At 44.2% G+C, this 16,873-nt stretch overlaps 1 protein-coding gene across 1 annotated transcript in view; it reads right to left on the reverse strand.

Annotated features, from left to right (window-relative positions):
* Positions 1-16,873, reverse strand: part of SPATA17 (spermatogenesis associated 17) — a 544,292-nt gene that overhangs the window by 475,401 nt on the left and 52,018 nt on the right. Inside the window, exon 2 of the mRNA XM_029593186.1 lies at positions 8,346-8,435. Coding sequence (XP_029449046.1) covers positions 8,346-8,435 — 90 coding nt within the window. The remainder of the gene's footprint in view (positions 1-8,345; positions 8,436-16,873) is intronic.

Raw genomic sequence — 16,873 nt, forward strand, 5'->3', positions numbered from 1 at the left:
TCCACCAGGCCCAGGTCTGAACCCACAACAGGCTTGATGGGCACTCTTCTTCACTTGTTTCAGTTTTGTACTCTGGTATAGACTCGCTGCAAAAAACCTCCGTGCCGACGCTCTCTCACATTCCTTCGAGGCCGAGCATGTGAATGAATCTTTTTGGCATATCATCGACCCGGCCCAGTTTCTCCTTGTAGCCACCATGACTGTCCCTCCAAGAATACAATTGTACCACATAAGCTCCGTAACAAAGTGTTAAGTTGGTCCCATGACTCCCATGTCGCAGGCCATCCTGGACAATTGCATTGCTCGAGCAATTCTACTAGTGGCTCGATATGTGAAAGAATGTCTGGGCTTATGTGGACTCCTGTCCTATCTGTGTGCAGCAGAAACCTCTACTGGGACAACCTTGAGGACTGTTACAGCTGTTGCCAGCCCCAAAGAAACCTTGGACTCACATCTCCACCAATTTCATCGTGGACTTACCTCTCTGTAACGGCAACACGTTCATCTGGGTGGTGGTTGAACGTTTCTCTAAGATGTCACATTTCACTGCACTGTCTGGTCTCCCTTCTGCCCCACAACTAGTGCAACTCTTCATTCAGCATGTGTTCCGGCTCCACGGCCTCCCCAAACATATTATCTCAGATCGTGGTACCCAATTTACAGCAAAATTCTGGAAGGCTCTCTGTAAAAAATTCAATATCCAGTTAGACTTCACCACCGCGTATCATCCACAAGTGAATGGACAGAGAGAACGGACTAACTGGACCCTGAAACACTTCCTTCGGACTTATGTCAATTCCCGGCAGGAAGATTGGGCCATTCTGCTTCCTTGGGCAGAATTCTCTCATAACACCCATCCTTATACCATCACGGGGGCATCTCCATTTCAAATCGTGTATGGCAAGCAGCTACTATCTCTTCTACTGCTCCCATTAGATGTTCCTTTTCTAGCGGTTCAGTTGATGGCAGAGTTATTGAAAAGTCTGTGGATCCACATGCAGCGGATGCTGCAGGAAGCTGGCCAGAAAGCTAAAAAATTTGCTGATTTACATCGAAGACCTTCACCGCAGTTCAAACCAAGAGAGAAGGTATGGCTTAGTACCCAGTACGTATGGCTCGAACTTCCTTCTATGCCCTTGGCCCCACAATGCATTGGTCCCTTAAAGGTCCTTTGCCAATTAGGTCCGGTGACCTATCAGCTCTGGTTGCCAACTTTCCTAAGGATCCACAATCCTTCCATGTCTCTCTCCTGAAACCCCTGGTATTCTCTCCTGGCCCCGGCAGAAAATGCCGGAATCACAGGAAATTGCTGTGGAGAGCGAGACTATGTACCAGATGCGCAAAGTAATGGATGTAAGAAGATGTGGCCGAAGGTGGGTGTACCTCCTCACTTGGGAGAGATACGGTCCAGAGGAGAACACCCGAGAACTGGCCTGCAACATTCTGGATAAAAGTTTTAATTAAGCAATTCCATGCTTCTCACTCCTGGAAGCCTAAATCCTCAGGAGGGGGGGCTTAGAGGAGGGGATACTGTTATGCTCATGGCCACGGTATCACGCGGCTGGCCTCTCTCACCTGCAGCCACACCACTGCTGAGGCAAGTCCCGGGTCCTTGGTAGCAGCGGGGAACCGCTGCTAACGCAGCATCCCATCTCCTGCCTCAAACCACCAACGCAACGCAGCAGGCTCAAGCCACTGGGCCAAAGTTGCCAGTCTCTCCTCTTCCGTGGCTGGGATGCTGCCGACGTCCTCATGCACTGGACCTCCTCCTAGGTGCGCTCGCATGCTCCCTTCAGACATTTAAAGGGCCCATAGCGAGAAATGCTGCTGGTTCTCCCCAATGACATAAGCTCTTCAACCTTATATAAGGCTGCACCCTGCTGCTACAAGTGCCTTGATAACAGGTCTCCTTGCTTCTTGTAAGCTGTGTGTTGCTACTGAGTTCCTGATTTCCTGGGTTCCTTCTTTGTTCCTGCCCTCTTCTTTGCTCCTGCTCGTCTCTGGCTTTGACTTTGGACCGGACTTGACTATGAGCTACGCCCCTGCCACAACTCTTGCCTGAATAACCGACTACAAGTTACGCCGCTTGCCATGACCCTTGCCTGGATACCAACCACAAGATACGCCACCTGCCAAGACCCTTGCTTAGACTTTGTCTGCTGGTCCGCTACCACTCCGATCCTTGCGTGGATCACTGTGGGTTTCCTTCTCAACTTCTGACTGGTCTGTTCTGCTGCTTCGCATCACTCTCTTGGATGTCCATCTTCTCAGAGGCCACCATGTAAGTGCAGCCGGTCCCGGCACCCGAGGGCTCAACCTAAGTGGAACGCGGGTCTAGTAGTGGTGAAGCCTCAGCAGGACCTCTGCTCATTGTCCTCCTCACCTACCGATGGTGGGGGCCTGTGGGGATCCTCCCCAAAGGCAGCGCCAACTCCCCCTCGGTCCAAGGGTCCACCTCCGCAACATATTTTTTAAATATTATATTGCACTGGTTGTGAGCTGCTGCCTTTTTATGGATAAGGCTATTGCTGTTTCATTTCTTGGAATTAGTGCTGCTGAGGTATGGCAGGTCTGATTGACATGTACAGAGTGGGGTTTGTTTGTATTATTTTACAATGCACCTGGTAGTAGAGGGAGTTTGTAATTCTGTTAAGATGAAACCAGAATCAGAACATCTTTTTTGTATGGTGAGTTGTATAGGGAACTGTCTTAGTTCTGCTCTACACCTATTGTTAGGAAATGGGGATTCCTGTGGATGCAAAGCATATGCTTATATTAAGCCCCATGCTGATTATGTATTCAGTGTGTCACACATGTGAGCATAATCTCTCAAGTGTGTACTGATAGAAAAAAGGTTGTGAATCATTGCTCTAAAGCATGGGTTCAGGGCAATAGCCTCAATTTGTAATGGGTTTTGGAATGAGGTATTTGCCTTGTAGTCTGGATAACAGTCAAACTAACTATGTCTTATGAAAAACAATGAATAGCTAAATTTTCTCTATATTATATGTACAAAACCAAACGCTTTTGAGAACGTTTGTGAACAATAACAAACAGCTATACAATACTGGAGATTGAATCTTTTCTCTCTCTGCTCAGCTCTGGTCAGCAGTCTCACCTATCCCACCATGCATCTGCATATTATGTACATGGCTGGATCATACTCAGAAGGGATCTATCTGTCTACTACCTTTCTTGAAATATTGCCAAGCTACTGATAAGAAAAAAATTACTGCATATGTTCTCTGGACCACTCTGAATCGCTATCTTGTATAGACATTCTCTCTCATTTGTATATGTTCTTGCATTTTCTCTAAACACATTATATAAAACACCCCAAAATAATCAGGATTCAGCATATGTACAATGTCTCAGGTAATCGCCACTGTCAAAAGAATGAGTGTGCCCCAAAAGCTAAAAGTGTATCCATAAAGTCTATAAAACTTATGTCCAGTTTATATTAATTCTGGGCAGTTGCCAGGTGTTTCATCTTCAACCTCTTGTGCTCTGCTTAACTCTTAAAGGTGAATTTAAAAATCTCTGCATGTGTCAAAACCAGGAGATATGCGCACAAGTTGGGCCAGCGCGCACCAAGCGGATTTTAAAAAGCATCTGACTATGCACACAAAATTCTTTTTGATAAAAGGGGCAGGGCGAGGGCATTCCCGGATTTCTCAATGAAAGCAACATATAAATATGCAAACAAATGCATGCCAGGGGCTCCTGATGCGAAACTTTCCTTCTGCTATGGATAGTGGCTAAGTCATAAAATAAAAACATCTAGGATTGTCAGCAGGATTTTACAGGTTGGGGCTAACGGTGGGGGAAGAGAGGCTATTAAACCTAGGGGGTTTAATACACCTATGTGTGTACATTCAGAATATTTTCTACCATGCATGCATATAAGCACTTATATCATAAAATAGACTTGTCTCTAGACACGAGCCAGCAAACAAGCGTACATGTGTGCCCATGCAGCTGTTTCAAAGTTATTGTCTTAATCTGTTAGCTGGCTTACAGTGATGGTCTTATACTTTTAATTAAGTCCCATTTCCATTTTGTGGTCAGTATATATCTGCTCGTGCCCTTGAAGCTTGCAGACTTCAAGCTAGAGAAAGGGAGAAGTAGCTGACAGCCCACAATCCTGTACTTTCTTTAAGCAGTGCTGTGTATCTGTGACCTTGTACACAGTAATGTCTGTTTCTCATATCCTCATTCAACATTTTAAGAACAAACTTTTACTAACCTCTGATCATACTTTCATACATATTTGGGGCCTATCTGATTCCTATCACGTAATCCTCATGTCCGCTATCGCCTCTTAGTAATATATTCCATCCCCAGCCTTTTGGGAAAGATTATCAAATGTTAGACCTAAATCTGTGTAGTGACTGAAGCAAAGAGAACAGTGGGCATAACCTTCACAAAATAAAAGCATAACTAATTCATACTAGGGGGAAAAAAGGAGTTTGGGGGTGCTGTGAAGCAAGAACTGTTACACAGTATGTTTCTCAGTTGACACAAAACACAAAACTGCATGCAATAACTGTAACTCATTATAAACAAATCATAACTATATGACAGTATTTTTCTCTCACAAAGGACAAAATTAACCCTTTGTGTGAAAGATACACACTAGCACAGTCTCACCCCCCCCCAAAAAAAAAAAAAGTGTCACCCTATATGCAGATCTTTTTTTGAACATTACAGTCCCTGTATTCTCTTTACCTGTGCTTTTCATCTTTACTTGGTAAGTTTTATTTACTTGCCCAGTATAAAATTAATTGGTAAAAATCAGAAATATTACTTTTTAGGGCCTGACTTTCAAAATCATTTATGCACATACAACCCATTTTTATGTGTGTAAATGACCTTTGAAAATCTACAGAAAGTTGTGCACATAAAAGTACTCACAAAATCCAATTTGACATGTACTCAAACCTACACTCACATGAAATATTTCTGAGGGCAGAGCTGGGGGTAGGGAAAGGATTCATGCACATACTTTCTGTAACTTTCTGCATTTAAATCTATACATGCACTGGCCAAATCTGGGAATTTTCAAAGCAGTCTTAACCACATAAATCTGCTCTGAAATTTGGGATAAAATTTGTGGCTAAAAAGTATAAAAGTTATAAAATTTCCCTCTCTGTGTTTAATGTACCAGTCCTATTGAAGTCAGATGTGGTGAAACAGGGGTTGTAAATTCACTGTGATTCCGTTTTTTTGTTTTTGTTTTTATATGAGAGTTGTGTTTTCCCTAAAGAGAGCTCATTTCCAGTAAATTAGCCTCGGTGATATTCTGACCTTTACTACACTGTAGTTCAAACTGAGGCTTGGAACACCTGATTGACTTAGAGTGAGGCTCAGACAGCATAATTCCCAGTATTCTCAGGGAGTTATACGTTTGAAAACATCCTGCTGTGCTATTGGCCAGAAGCTATTAATTTGTGCTCCAAATGAACCTTCAGACATAGTCCACAAAGTACCAGCCCTGAAGTTTCTAGAAGTCTCCAGTCCAGGGAGTGCAGAGGAGCCAGAATTGTTCCAAGGCCCTATCCTAACTGTACACATCTTCATGAGGACAGCTTGACCAATACCTCCTCAGGCACTGCCAAGAACAGTGAAACATGTCTAGCTATTATAGGGTCCTACTGGGATCCCTACTAAAGGAGTATGAGCTAGAGGTTAGGTCAAGACAGTGCAGAGTAGAGGAATGTCAAAAAACAGATAGGAGTACCAACCCATGCTCAAGGAAATCACTGTAATATAACTATGGGAGCATGGAAGAGTTTAATGTCCTTAAGCAAATATTCCAAAGAGTATTAAAAAATAATTCCAAACACTTTATTGGTGAAGAACTCCAAAATTTCAACACATTGAGAAAACTTGTTAAGTCCCCCAACACGGACACCTTGTTTTGCCAACAAAGGCTGCGTCAGGAGGGACTGTGCAGGCAAAAGCTCAAATTGCTTGTGTAACTACATCAAGGGTTATTTTTCCCTATATGCATCGCCTTGCACTTATCCACATTAAATTTCATCTGCCATTTGGATGCTCAATTTTCCAGTCTCACAAGGTCCTCCTGAAATTTATCACAATGCACTTGTGATTTAACTACTCTGAATAATTTTGTATCATCTGCAAATTTGATTATCTCACTTGTATTCCTTTTCAGATCATTTATATATATATTGAAAAGCACCGGTCCAAGTACAGATCCCTGAGGCACTCCAATGTTTACCCTTTTCCACTGAGAAAATTGACCATTTAATCCTACTCTCTGTTTCCTTTCTTTTAACCAGTTTGTAATCCACGAAAGGATATCGCCTCCTATCCCATAACTTTTTAGTTTTCTTAGAAGCCTCTCATGAGGGACTTTGTCAAACGCCCTCTGAAAATCCAAATACACTATATCTACCAGTTCACCTTTATCCACATGTTTATTAACTCCTTCAAAAAAATGAAGCAGATTTGTTAGGCAAGACTTCCCTTGGGTAAATCCATGTTGACTGTGTTCCATTAAACCATGTCTTTCTATATGCTCTATGATTTGATCTTGAGAATAGTTTCCACTATTTTTCCCAGCACTGAAGTCAGGCTCACTGGTCTATAGTTACCCGGATCACCCCTGGAGCCTTTTTTAAATATTGGGGTTACACTGGCCACTCTCTAGTCTTCAGCAACAATGGATGATTTTAATGATAGGTTACAAATTGTAACTAATAGATCAGAAATTTCATTTTTTAGTTCCTTCAGTACCCTAGGATGCATACCATCCAGTCCAGGTGATTTGCTACTCTTTAGTTTGTCTATCTGGGCGCGAGCACAATGTATGGATAGTTGGACACTCTTACATTGCCTGGGCACACAAACATGCCTGCGGGCATCCTTATGAGGAGCATTTGGGACTGGAGGCATATGGTGTGAATGTTCATTGGCTTGGCTGGCACAGCAGGTTGTGGGGCAAATTAATTCCTTGCATGCTGGTCTGGCTTTGGAGGATGGCTCAGCCAGTTGTATTAATCGTGCAACTGGGTGGGAATGACTGGGGCAAGTTACTGGGTCGGCAGTTTATTAGTATTGTGCAGAAAGATTTAATGACAATTTCCGCTTATTTATTTTTTATTTAGATTTTTATATTCCACTTTTCATGCTTTTTTTCTGCACTTCAAAGTGGATTACATTCAGGTACTGTAGGTATTTGGTTTCTCAATGTTATAATTTGTGGTCTGATATTCTCAGGCCTGCTGAAAAGGAATGTGTCGTTTGAGGGCATAGCAGGGCCAAGGCTATTCAACAGATTGGTTCTTGGTTGTGCTTGCTGGGTGGAAGACATATCAAGCATGAGTGGTCCTGGGACTGTTGTGGGGGGTCTTTTCCGTGGTGATGGGGTACATTCATCCATTATGGGACAGGATTTGTTGATTAATTCCTTTCAAACGCCTTGGAAAGTTTATTGTTGTAGGAATTAGGGCTGCATCTTTGGGGTCACAGAAGGAATTTCTTCCTTCTGTGTCTGTGGCGGGTTGCCCGAGCTGGGCTTATGCTTCAGCAGTATGCTGAAGGGTTGTTGACTTGCTGATATAGTCAGCTCTGGGATTTTGGGCTGGAGCAATTGGGTGCAGTTGCTCCAGGGACAGTCTCTTGCAGGGCTGTGCGAGGGCTGAGTCCTCTAGTGGCTTGGGAGCTACCTGTGACCTGCAAGCCGGGTGGCCTGGGGGTGATCATCTTGCTGGGAGTCTAATTCTTGGTGATGTTACTGGCTCGGGCAGTTTGTTGTTTTGTAATAAAGCTGCGGCCTATTTGATTCCAACCTAGTGTCTGTGTGTTCATTGTTATGGAGTTATTATAAAAGGGTGGAGGCAGGAGGAGGTTGAAGTACTGGTTACCCATGTTATATTATAATGCTTTGTAGCCTTTGCTTCTTTAATTCTTGCTAACCATTTGCCTTTGTTTGGTGTCTTGGACACTCCCCTATTGGTGCACTATTAGGACCTTGTCAACTGAAAAACGTTTTTTTCTTTTTTTATTACTTTTTAATTACTGATGGCAAACCTTTTTCTGAAGCAGTATTTTGATTACATTAAATCTACTAAAAATTAAAAAAAGAAATATTTCAACATGGCTTGGCAGCATCCACTATCATCTGCTTTTGACAACCTTTACATAAATGTCAATCTGACATCATATTGATTGAATATAATTGTACACACTGATAATAAAAGCTACTCAGTGGAATGCAAAGCTGAAGTCACAATTGGCTGTATGTCACAATGATACCATGGAGCTTTTTTCTCAAAATGGCAAAACTGGAATGCATTGCTAGCAATATAACAATATACCTTATATAGGCCCGCACTCTGCATCCTTGAAGCCAGCTCTGGATTTTCACAGCAGCATTATATTCTATGATTCGGTAATTTTCTGCAAGCCTAAAAGTACATACAAAGCAAGCTGTGAGTTGCTAAGTGTAATGATAATCAAAATAATGCTATTAGTAAACAAAGTATGTCATTTAGAATTTCTCCTATTGTTTATAACATCTGGATCTGTAATCAGCAAAACTATGAATATTTGGGTTGTCTTCACGCCTACTTTGGCACTGATGCAGTAAATGACTTGTATAGCCATCTGTGTCCCTCTGAAATAAGTCCTTTCAAATGGCTCACCTCGGGCACCAGAATACAATATGGACATCTGTTCACACTTATTCTACATTTATGTTAGGTGGAGTTATTAGGTCAGACTTTGCATGCCTTCAGTGGTCTCTAGATGGGTCTAAAGTAATGTAAATTGGAAATCAAACTGAGCATAAATGTGGTAAATCTCTGTCTGTGAACAAATTAAAGAAAATAATTTTTCATAAAATGGAATGTCTAGTACTAGAAAATTTATTTGTGATGTAGGCTGTGCCTTTCATGTTTTTAACCTTCATGTTTTTTCCAGGTAATCTCACTGATATGTAATATGCCACTGATTGGTCTATCTTATCAGAGAGACTGGCAGAACTGGGGTAGTAGACACACATTTGAGGACAGCAGAAATATACTTCCTATTCAAGAAAGCCTGATTTACTAAGGCTTTTCTCCCATCTGTGTCTATGGGAAAATTCTTAGTAAATCATGACCTAAAAATGTAACATGAGGTAAATTTTAAAAGCTGGCTGCATGCCAAAATCGGAAGATGTGCATGCATATAGGATATGCGCGTGTCCACATGATTTTATATAGTGGGGGGATGTGCACCCCATGTGCAGATGTGTACACATCTCACACTGGAGAAAAAGGGGCGTGGTGTGAGTACGGGATGGGCATTCCAGAATGTGGCCAAGACATGTGCAGCCAGGTACCAATCTGTCTGGGCACATGCCCAGGTCCAGTGGGCGTAAGTTTACTTCTGTTATGGAGGAGGTCTAAGTAAAAAAAAAAAAAAAAAAAAAAAGGCAGGCATTCCCGTGGGGTTTAGGGGGTCTAGGGTAAATGGGAGAGTGCAGGCTAAAAAAGTAGATGGGTTAAGAGGACCTAGTTCTAGACTGGGTGAACTGGTGAAAATGGCCATGGCATGGATGCAAACCTGCACTTGTGCTGCTCATACCTGATTTTACGCAGCTGTACACAGCCACTTGAAAAATTGGGCACACACATATAACTGCCCAGGCTATTTTATAACTTATATGCATATGTGTGCTTATGTTATAAAATTGCCACATCTCTGGGCTTACAACAATGCACAGACTTGCATTCCTGTTTGAAAGCCACCGTCTATGTATCAAAACCTTCAACCAAGTTGAAAACTGTAAATCATAACTTTTATTTGGTGAAGTACGACATGTCAAAAAAAAAAAAAAGAACTAGAGTTGCTGATAGCTCCATTTTGATAAAAGAAAACCATAATTTATTACATATTCTCCATGAATTGTACTCAAAACAAGTGCACTAAGGTCTTTTTCTTAACACCTTGGGGGACTTTTTTTGAGTAAAAACAAGGGAAGCGCACTTCTGAGTCCTCAAAAAAGAAAAAAAAAAAAAAAAACCCAACCCCAAACACTCTGCATTTACATACATGTAAATTTATTATCATGTTCTTCGACCACTGTCCATTCTCTGCCTCACACTGATTCCCCCTTAGTCTTGCTATTAACTACATTCCTCTATATCATAACAAAAAACATATTGCTACTACAGCTGTTTCTAAAGCATTACTAGACATGCACAGCATTGCACAGATACACATAAGAGACAGTAACTGCTCCATGGAGTTTACAATCCAATCAAGACAAACATACATGACAAACAAGCCTATAGGAAATGTATTTATTTTAGAGAGGTGGTTAGGATTTAAAAGCAGGTTCAAAAGGAGGGCTTTTATACTAGATTTGATCATAGCCAGAGAAAAGCATGACACACCGACTCAGAAAGTCTATTCCAGGCATACAGTACAGCAAGGTGGAACACGTGGAGTTGGCAGAAGAGAAGAGCCCACTTAAAAGAGTGTCTTGCTTAAAGAACGGAATTCAAAAGAAGGGTATACTGAGAGAGAAAAAATGATAGGTACTGAGGAGTTGCGGAGAGAAAGCATTTATAAGTGAGTAAGAGAAGCTTGAACTGTATGCTGAATCTGATAGGAAGTCAATGTAGTGAATAGAAAACAGGGGTTGCATGGTTATGGCGATACCGAAGGAAGATAAGTCATGCAGCCATATATTTAATAGATTGTAGTGAAGAAAGATGGTTCCATGAGAGGTCTGTGAACAGCAGATTGCTGTAGTCTAATGGGAGGTGATAAGAGAGTGGATACGCGTTTTGGTAGTATGCTCAGAAAGGAAGGGACACATTTTAGCAATGATATAAAGGAAGAAACAATACACTTTAGCAATGTTTTGGATATGCATAGGAAAGGAGAGAGACATAAAAAATGAACACAAAACTACAGGCCAAGGGAACCAGGAAGATAAAAGTACCATCCAAAGAGACAGAAAAAAGGGAAGAGGGTTTTAGGAGGACAACAAGAAGTTCTATGTTAAAAGCTGCCTGCACATTTTCCCTACTTGCAGCAGGGGAGAGTTGGGGTGGCTATTAAGAGCCACAGAAGGAGCAATGGTGGTTAGTGGAATATTTATCTGGGTTCGGAGTTCTTGGCTCTGCCCCCTGCCATGATGTGCTGAACTCTGCCCACCAATGTTATTGGGGTGGGCTTTATTGAGATACTGAGCTCCCGCATTAAAAGCCGAGCTACTTGCACTTTTTCTGCACCTGCATCAGAGGAAAATGGAGGGGGGGGGGGGGGGCATCAACAGCATTCCCAGAGAGCAAGCATTCCCAGAGAGCTAAGAACAAACTGATATAACAACCCTGGTCCTTTGGTTCTAATGTATTATTCTCTACACTATTTAGCTAAGATTTATATTGCCTTACTTATATGTTTAAAGTTGTAACTAGTTAGTTTCGCTTATGCTGATTAGATCAAGTTTCTGATTTGTTCCATGTAAACTGCTACACGGCAGTAGTTATTACCGTTTAACTGTGAACCGGAGTGATATGTATTGTATACAGGAACTCCCGGTATATAAAATCCATAAATAAATAATAAATAAATAACAGCCAAGGAAGGAGCAATGTTGGTCAGCAAGCCATTCACCTGGGTCCAGAGGTGAGCCCTAGTTCCAGCTGAATTTTTGGCCCTGACCTCTGCTGTAATGTGTTAAACTCCACCCACTATTGTCATCATGGAAGACTTTATTGAAACAGTGAGCTGTTACATAGTGACGTGCCAAAAAGTCATGCCAAAGGGGAACGCCCCTTAGTGAGCCTCTTTGTGGGACATAGGGGAATTTCTACTAAGGTGTGTTTTTCCTTGACTTTTTTTTTACTATTGGGGTGTTTTTAAGGTTTTCTGATAGCTAGGATACTGGGAAGGAGGAGATTTTGGGGAGGAGGTGTCAGGATTGGTAATAGGAGAGCTGGAAGGGAATTGTATTTGGTTACAATTGTTGTGTCCGCCGGTTCCCGACGCCCTCTCTCCGCCCTCCTTACCTCTTTGGCGACTCCCTCTTCGACCGTGGGAAGATTGGCTGCCGTGGCGACCTTCTGCCGAAGTCCTCCGGTGTCCCTGGACCGGCTACACGCTGCAACCCGCCATGTTTCCTGGAGGCCTAGGGGCACGTGCGCGGCGCGGCCCTGACTGAAGTACCGGCGATGGCGCGAACCTCAGGGGCATCTCCCTGAGATGACGTCACCCACGATAGATATATAAGGTCTTAGAATTTGCTAACAGATTGAGTTAGCAATGGGTTACTCTACCTAAGCTACTCTGCCTCCTCGGACTTACCAGGGGAACCCGCTCCTCGGGGGCCTCGTTCTCTCCTTTGTTTTTCAGGTGACAGTCTGGAACCGGTACTCGCTCCTCGAGGGCCCTCGTTCCCAGACTTGCTCCGTATTCTCTTCTGCCTGGAAGTCATTACTGCCAACTACATCAGTGAGTTACCATCGCTCTCTCAGAGCTTTCCCTGGAACCAGGTACTCGCTCCTCGAGGGCATATACAGTCCAGCTCCTGGGCTTCTATGAGACATTGTGTGAGTGTTACCATCAGGTTCGGTACATGAACTCTGCATATCCTGCCTACTCACCATATTTCAGTTTCTCTACAGCTCAGCCTCCAGGGATCGCTGTTCCAGTATCTGAGGGTCTACAGCCCAGCCGGGCATTCCAGCTCACTACTGCCACCTCTGGTGGTTCAGTATACTGTCTAATAAAAGAACTAGTGTGTGTCTGTCTCCTAACTCTGAGCCTGACCGGTGGTCCCTCTCCGGAATCTTCCCCGGTGGCGTGGTCATCTGCCACTGGTCCAAGGATCCACCCACAACTCTCCTAAATAACTACAACAATAAATATAAGGAGGGTTAATAGTGGGATGTAGGGATGGAATGGTATAAAAAGTTGAATGTCTCTATTCAATGTTAGATCTTTTGAGTAATAAGTCGATAATCCATGACGTTTTAGAATCTTCTGCTAGTCTCGTGTTCATTACAAAAACTTGATTGACAGTAGAGATGTGCATTCATTTAAAACGAATGTTAATTCTGTGTTACTCCTCCACTCCAACTTGAGCCCTCCGCTTTTAAAGCACGATGATCAATACTCATGTAGCGGTACCCATCTTCCGTATGGCGGTGCACATCCCATTACCACAACCATGGGTAGAATCCAAAGGTACAGCAGGGACTGAACACCACCTGTTGAGTTGGCGGTGGTGTGAAAAAGCAATCCAAAAGTCTATGATGGTGTCTTCCTTGCTAGTGTCTCATTGCACCCAAAGGTGAGAAATGGATGAGGAAGTTGATACCTTGACGTGATGATGGCGGTTCCACTATCTCTGGCATGGTACAGATCAAGAGAATGCCACCTGCCCGTGCCTAAGAAGCTGAGAGGAGTAGGATACCCCCAACATTACCGACCATGCAAGAAGTACTCCACTGTTACACCAACTCTTAATAGAGTCAGCAGATACTGTGTGTCAATGACGTCCCCAGTACCACTGAGGTTCTGACCATGGCCGTCCCTGGTGGTAGGCAGCGTTGCCCCCATAGTACCCATGGTACCTAACAACACTCCAAGAGACTAATTGCAGCCCATGGATTGGGGTCGTGAATGGCTCACCTCCCTTTCTGCCGGATAATGGCAGAAGGGAAGCCCATGGTAATTGAAGGTGCCTATGGTGCTCTGCAGTGGTGCCCTGCAGTCTCCGACTGTGTCCACCAGTGCCCACAGTGACTATTGTGCTTCCGGTGCCAATAGCACCCTCAGCACTCACTAGCAATGGATTGCATGAATGGCACCAACGACACCTCACCCAGGGATTTGATGGTGCTTAACTGTGCCACAGATGCCCTGTATGCACAACAGCAAGTAGTGCTATTGATAGTGCCCCAGGCGACTGCAGACAGCAACACTCATGATGTACATGGCACCCAAATGTGCCGATAGCTCAACAAAAATAGATGAGAGTCGGTTACATGGAAGACGCCTGCAGTACCCGAAGGCGGAGGCCCTTTGGCACTGATGCACCACCAGATGCCCCATGGAACTGACCTGCCACCTCAGTACCCAATGGAACTAATGACAGCCGGTGTCCTCCACAGTTCTCCTCAGCTCAGCTATACGCCCAAGGGTGTCGATGCTTCAGGCTTGATGGCGTCCATGCCAGTGCCTATGGCTGACGCCAGCCAAGAGAGCATCCATGCTTTGCAATCCCAGCACATTTGGCGCTGTATGGTTGGTCTAGGCATCTGTCAGTCATACAGCATCAATAGCACATCTCGATGCCCCCCCAGTGCCCCTTTGGACTCTGGCAAGGGGGTTCATTGGTGTCCCCAAATCTCGATAGCCTCCATGGCACCGGGCCATGGTGCACCCTGGACACCTCTGTGCTCCAGGGTGCCTCGGGTTGATGGCAAACCCAGCACTTGACAGCACCACGGCTGCCCATCCGAAGCCTCTATTGGCCAAGAGCTTCCATAGCGCTTGAGGGCTCTCAGAACCACCACATCTTGGCAGTCAATGGCCTCAAAAGCAACCAGGCACTCGATTGCACCCTGATGCGATTGTGCTTGATGACAGCAAAAGCAGCCACAAATGGCATCGCTGGCAAACACGTCCAATAGCCTCCATGCGCTCAGTCAATGGCGGCCCCGCACCTCAATGTTCTCAAGGGCAGATCTGATGCCTTCGAGCATGACCATGGGGCTCAACAGCTGGCCTGGTTCCTGGTGTAGTACAGACCGCGACACCAGACAATGATGCTATCATGATGCATTGATGCCGCAGTCGAGGATGCTTGTGTCGATATCGTTCCTCAGTGCATCGAGGGCCCACACTGCATGATAGTGTCCATGGCGCTTTCAGCCTGGAACTGTGAATCGAGAGCATTCATGGCACTCAACGGTGCCCACAGTCAATGGCCCTTAAATATCAGATATCAGGGATGCTACAGCACCTTGATGTTGACAAGGTTGACCATGGCACCCAGTGGCAGTCCTGACATCGACTTGTAAGATCATTGGTGCACTGGTCACAGATGTGCATTAGTAACTGATACCAGGCATGGCTCCGAAGCTGCAGCAGCAATGCTGCTTGTGCAGGCTCCTGCTCACCCTCTCTCACAAGGTGACTTCACTGCAATTACTGGCAAGCAGGAGAGGAGGCTAAATCCAGGGCTCCTGCCAGTGGAGGCTAGTTCCTTAGCATGTGTGGAGGATGAACTCTTTCCCCCCCCTCCCCCACAGGAATGGTGCGGCTCTCAATAACTTCACAGTCCACACCTCCATCGATGCTAATCGATCGGTGAAATGACATAGAACGCCTGCCTAGGTAGAACTCAGGCAAGTCCCCAGTGCAAGGAGAGGACACATGCAGCATTTATTTATTAAGAATTAGAAGTAGATTCTGCCAAGCTCCACAGTAACCAAGGCCCACCATGTGGCTGGTAAAGTTGAAAGGTAGAGAAAAAGTAAAATGAGAATAAAAACTACAGTAAGGAAAAGAAAAAAATAGCTGCAGCAATAGAAAAAATCACAACTAAACTGTGAGGAGAGAGCAAAACTTGAATACTGTGCCCACACAGCTCCTACAACCACAGGGCTCTGTGGGAAAAAAAAAAAGACTGAGGGACTCTGCCAAGGGGGCAGGGTAATAACTACAGCTGTACATGCTCAGTAGGGCATGCTTGAAAGCTCTAGAATTCTTTGAGATCAAAATTCTATGCCAGGCTCCATCTGATGATGTCACCCATGTGTGAAGACTACCATCCTGCTTGACCTCGGAGAAACTAAAATCCAGATCTTCCTCAGTTGCATTCTCAGAAATGCTGCTCATTCCACATGCAGGAACCCAGAGGCAGGCTGAGCTCAGAGTCTCAACGCATGGATGAGATGATGAGAAACAGCAAGCCTATTTTGACAGGATGAGCTCCACCTTAACCAGAGTGGAACCAAACAAAAAGCCTTTAATGGAATCATTTGGGCCGCTAGATGACAGAGGGGAAAAAGGGTACTCGGAAAGGAAACAGCAGACAAACTGAATGCATTCTTTGCCTTGGTCTTTATAGTGGAGGATGTTGGGAACATACCCATTCCTGAAACATTCTTTAATGGTGGAGATTTTGAGCCAGGGAAACAAATATCTGTGACAATAGAGGATGTAATAGATCAGATTGACAAAGAGTAACAAATCACTGGGACCGGATGACATCCACCCCAGAATTATAAAAAATTAAATTGCTAACCTATTACAAGTAATCAGTAACCTTTCATTTAAAGCAGCTATGATGCCTGAAGACTTGCCAATGTGATACCAATTTTTAAAATGAGAAGAAGTGAATACATTAATATTAAATGTAACGCACTTAATATTAATTTATTCATTCTGCTGGGAAATCCCAAGCAGGTCTTCTCTGCTTGGGATTTCCCAGCAGAGGGGAAGGGGTTTCTAGAGGTGGGAATGAGAGGAGGGGGAAGGAAGCACTCCAGGCCCCTTTGTTTAAGATGAGAGAGGGGTTTCTGCATTCTTGGGAGGGGAAGAAGGGAGGGAGGGCTTGTTAGCTCTGCCAGCCACACTACAATCTTCTCGCTGGGATGCTCTCCACTTTACCACAGGGTTTAACTCCTGCTTTTGACCAGGGGTTAAATTTCCTGCTGTAAATGGAGTCATGCTAGCCTGCCTCACCCTTAGCGCACCTCCTTGCAATGCAGGGTGATAGCTAATAAGAGGCTTATTATCCCGAAATTTGCATGAGATGCGCTAACCTTGATGCGGGCTTTATAGTGTGCGTTTTTCCAGCACTAAAACCCCTATTATATACCGGGGTTAGGTTAGC

The sequence above is a fragment of the Rhinatrema bivittatum genome, chromosome 3 (genome assembly GCF_901001135.1).
Source record: "Rhinatrema bivittatum chromosome 3, aRhiBiv1.1, whole genome shotgun sequence".
In the NCBI taxonomy this organism is placed as follows: Eukaryota; Metazoa; Chordata; class Amphibia; order Gymnophiona; family Rhinatrematidae; genus Rhinatrema; species Rhinatrema bivittatum.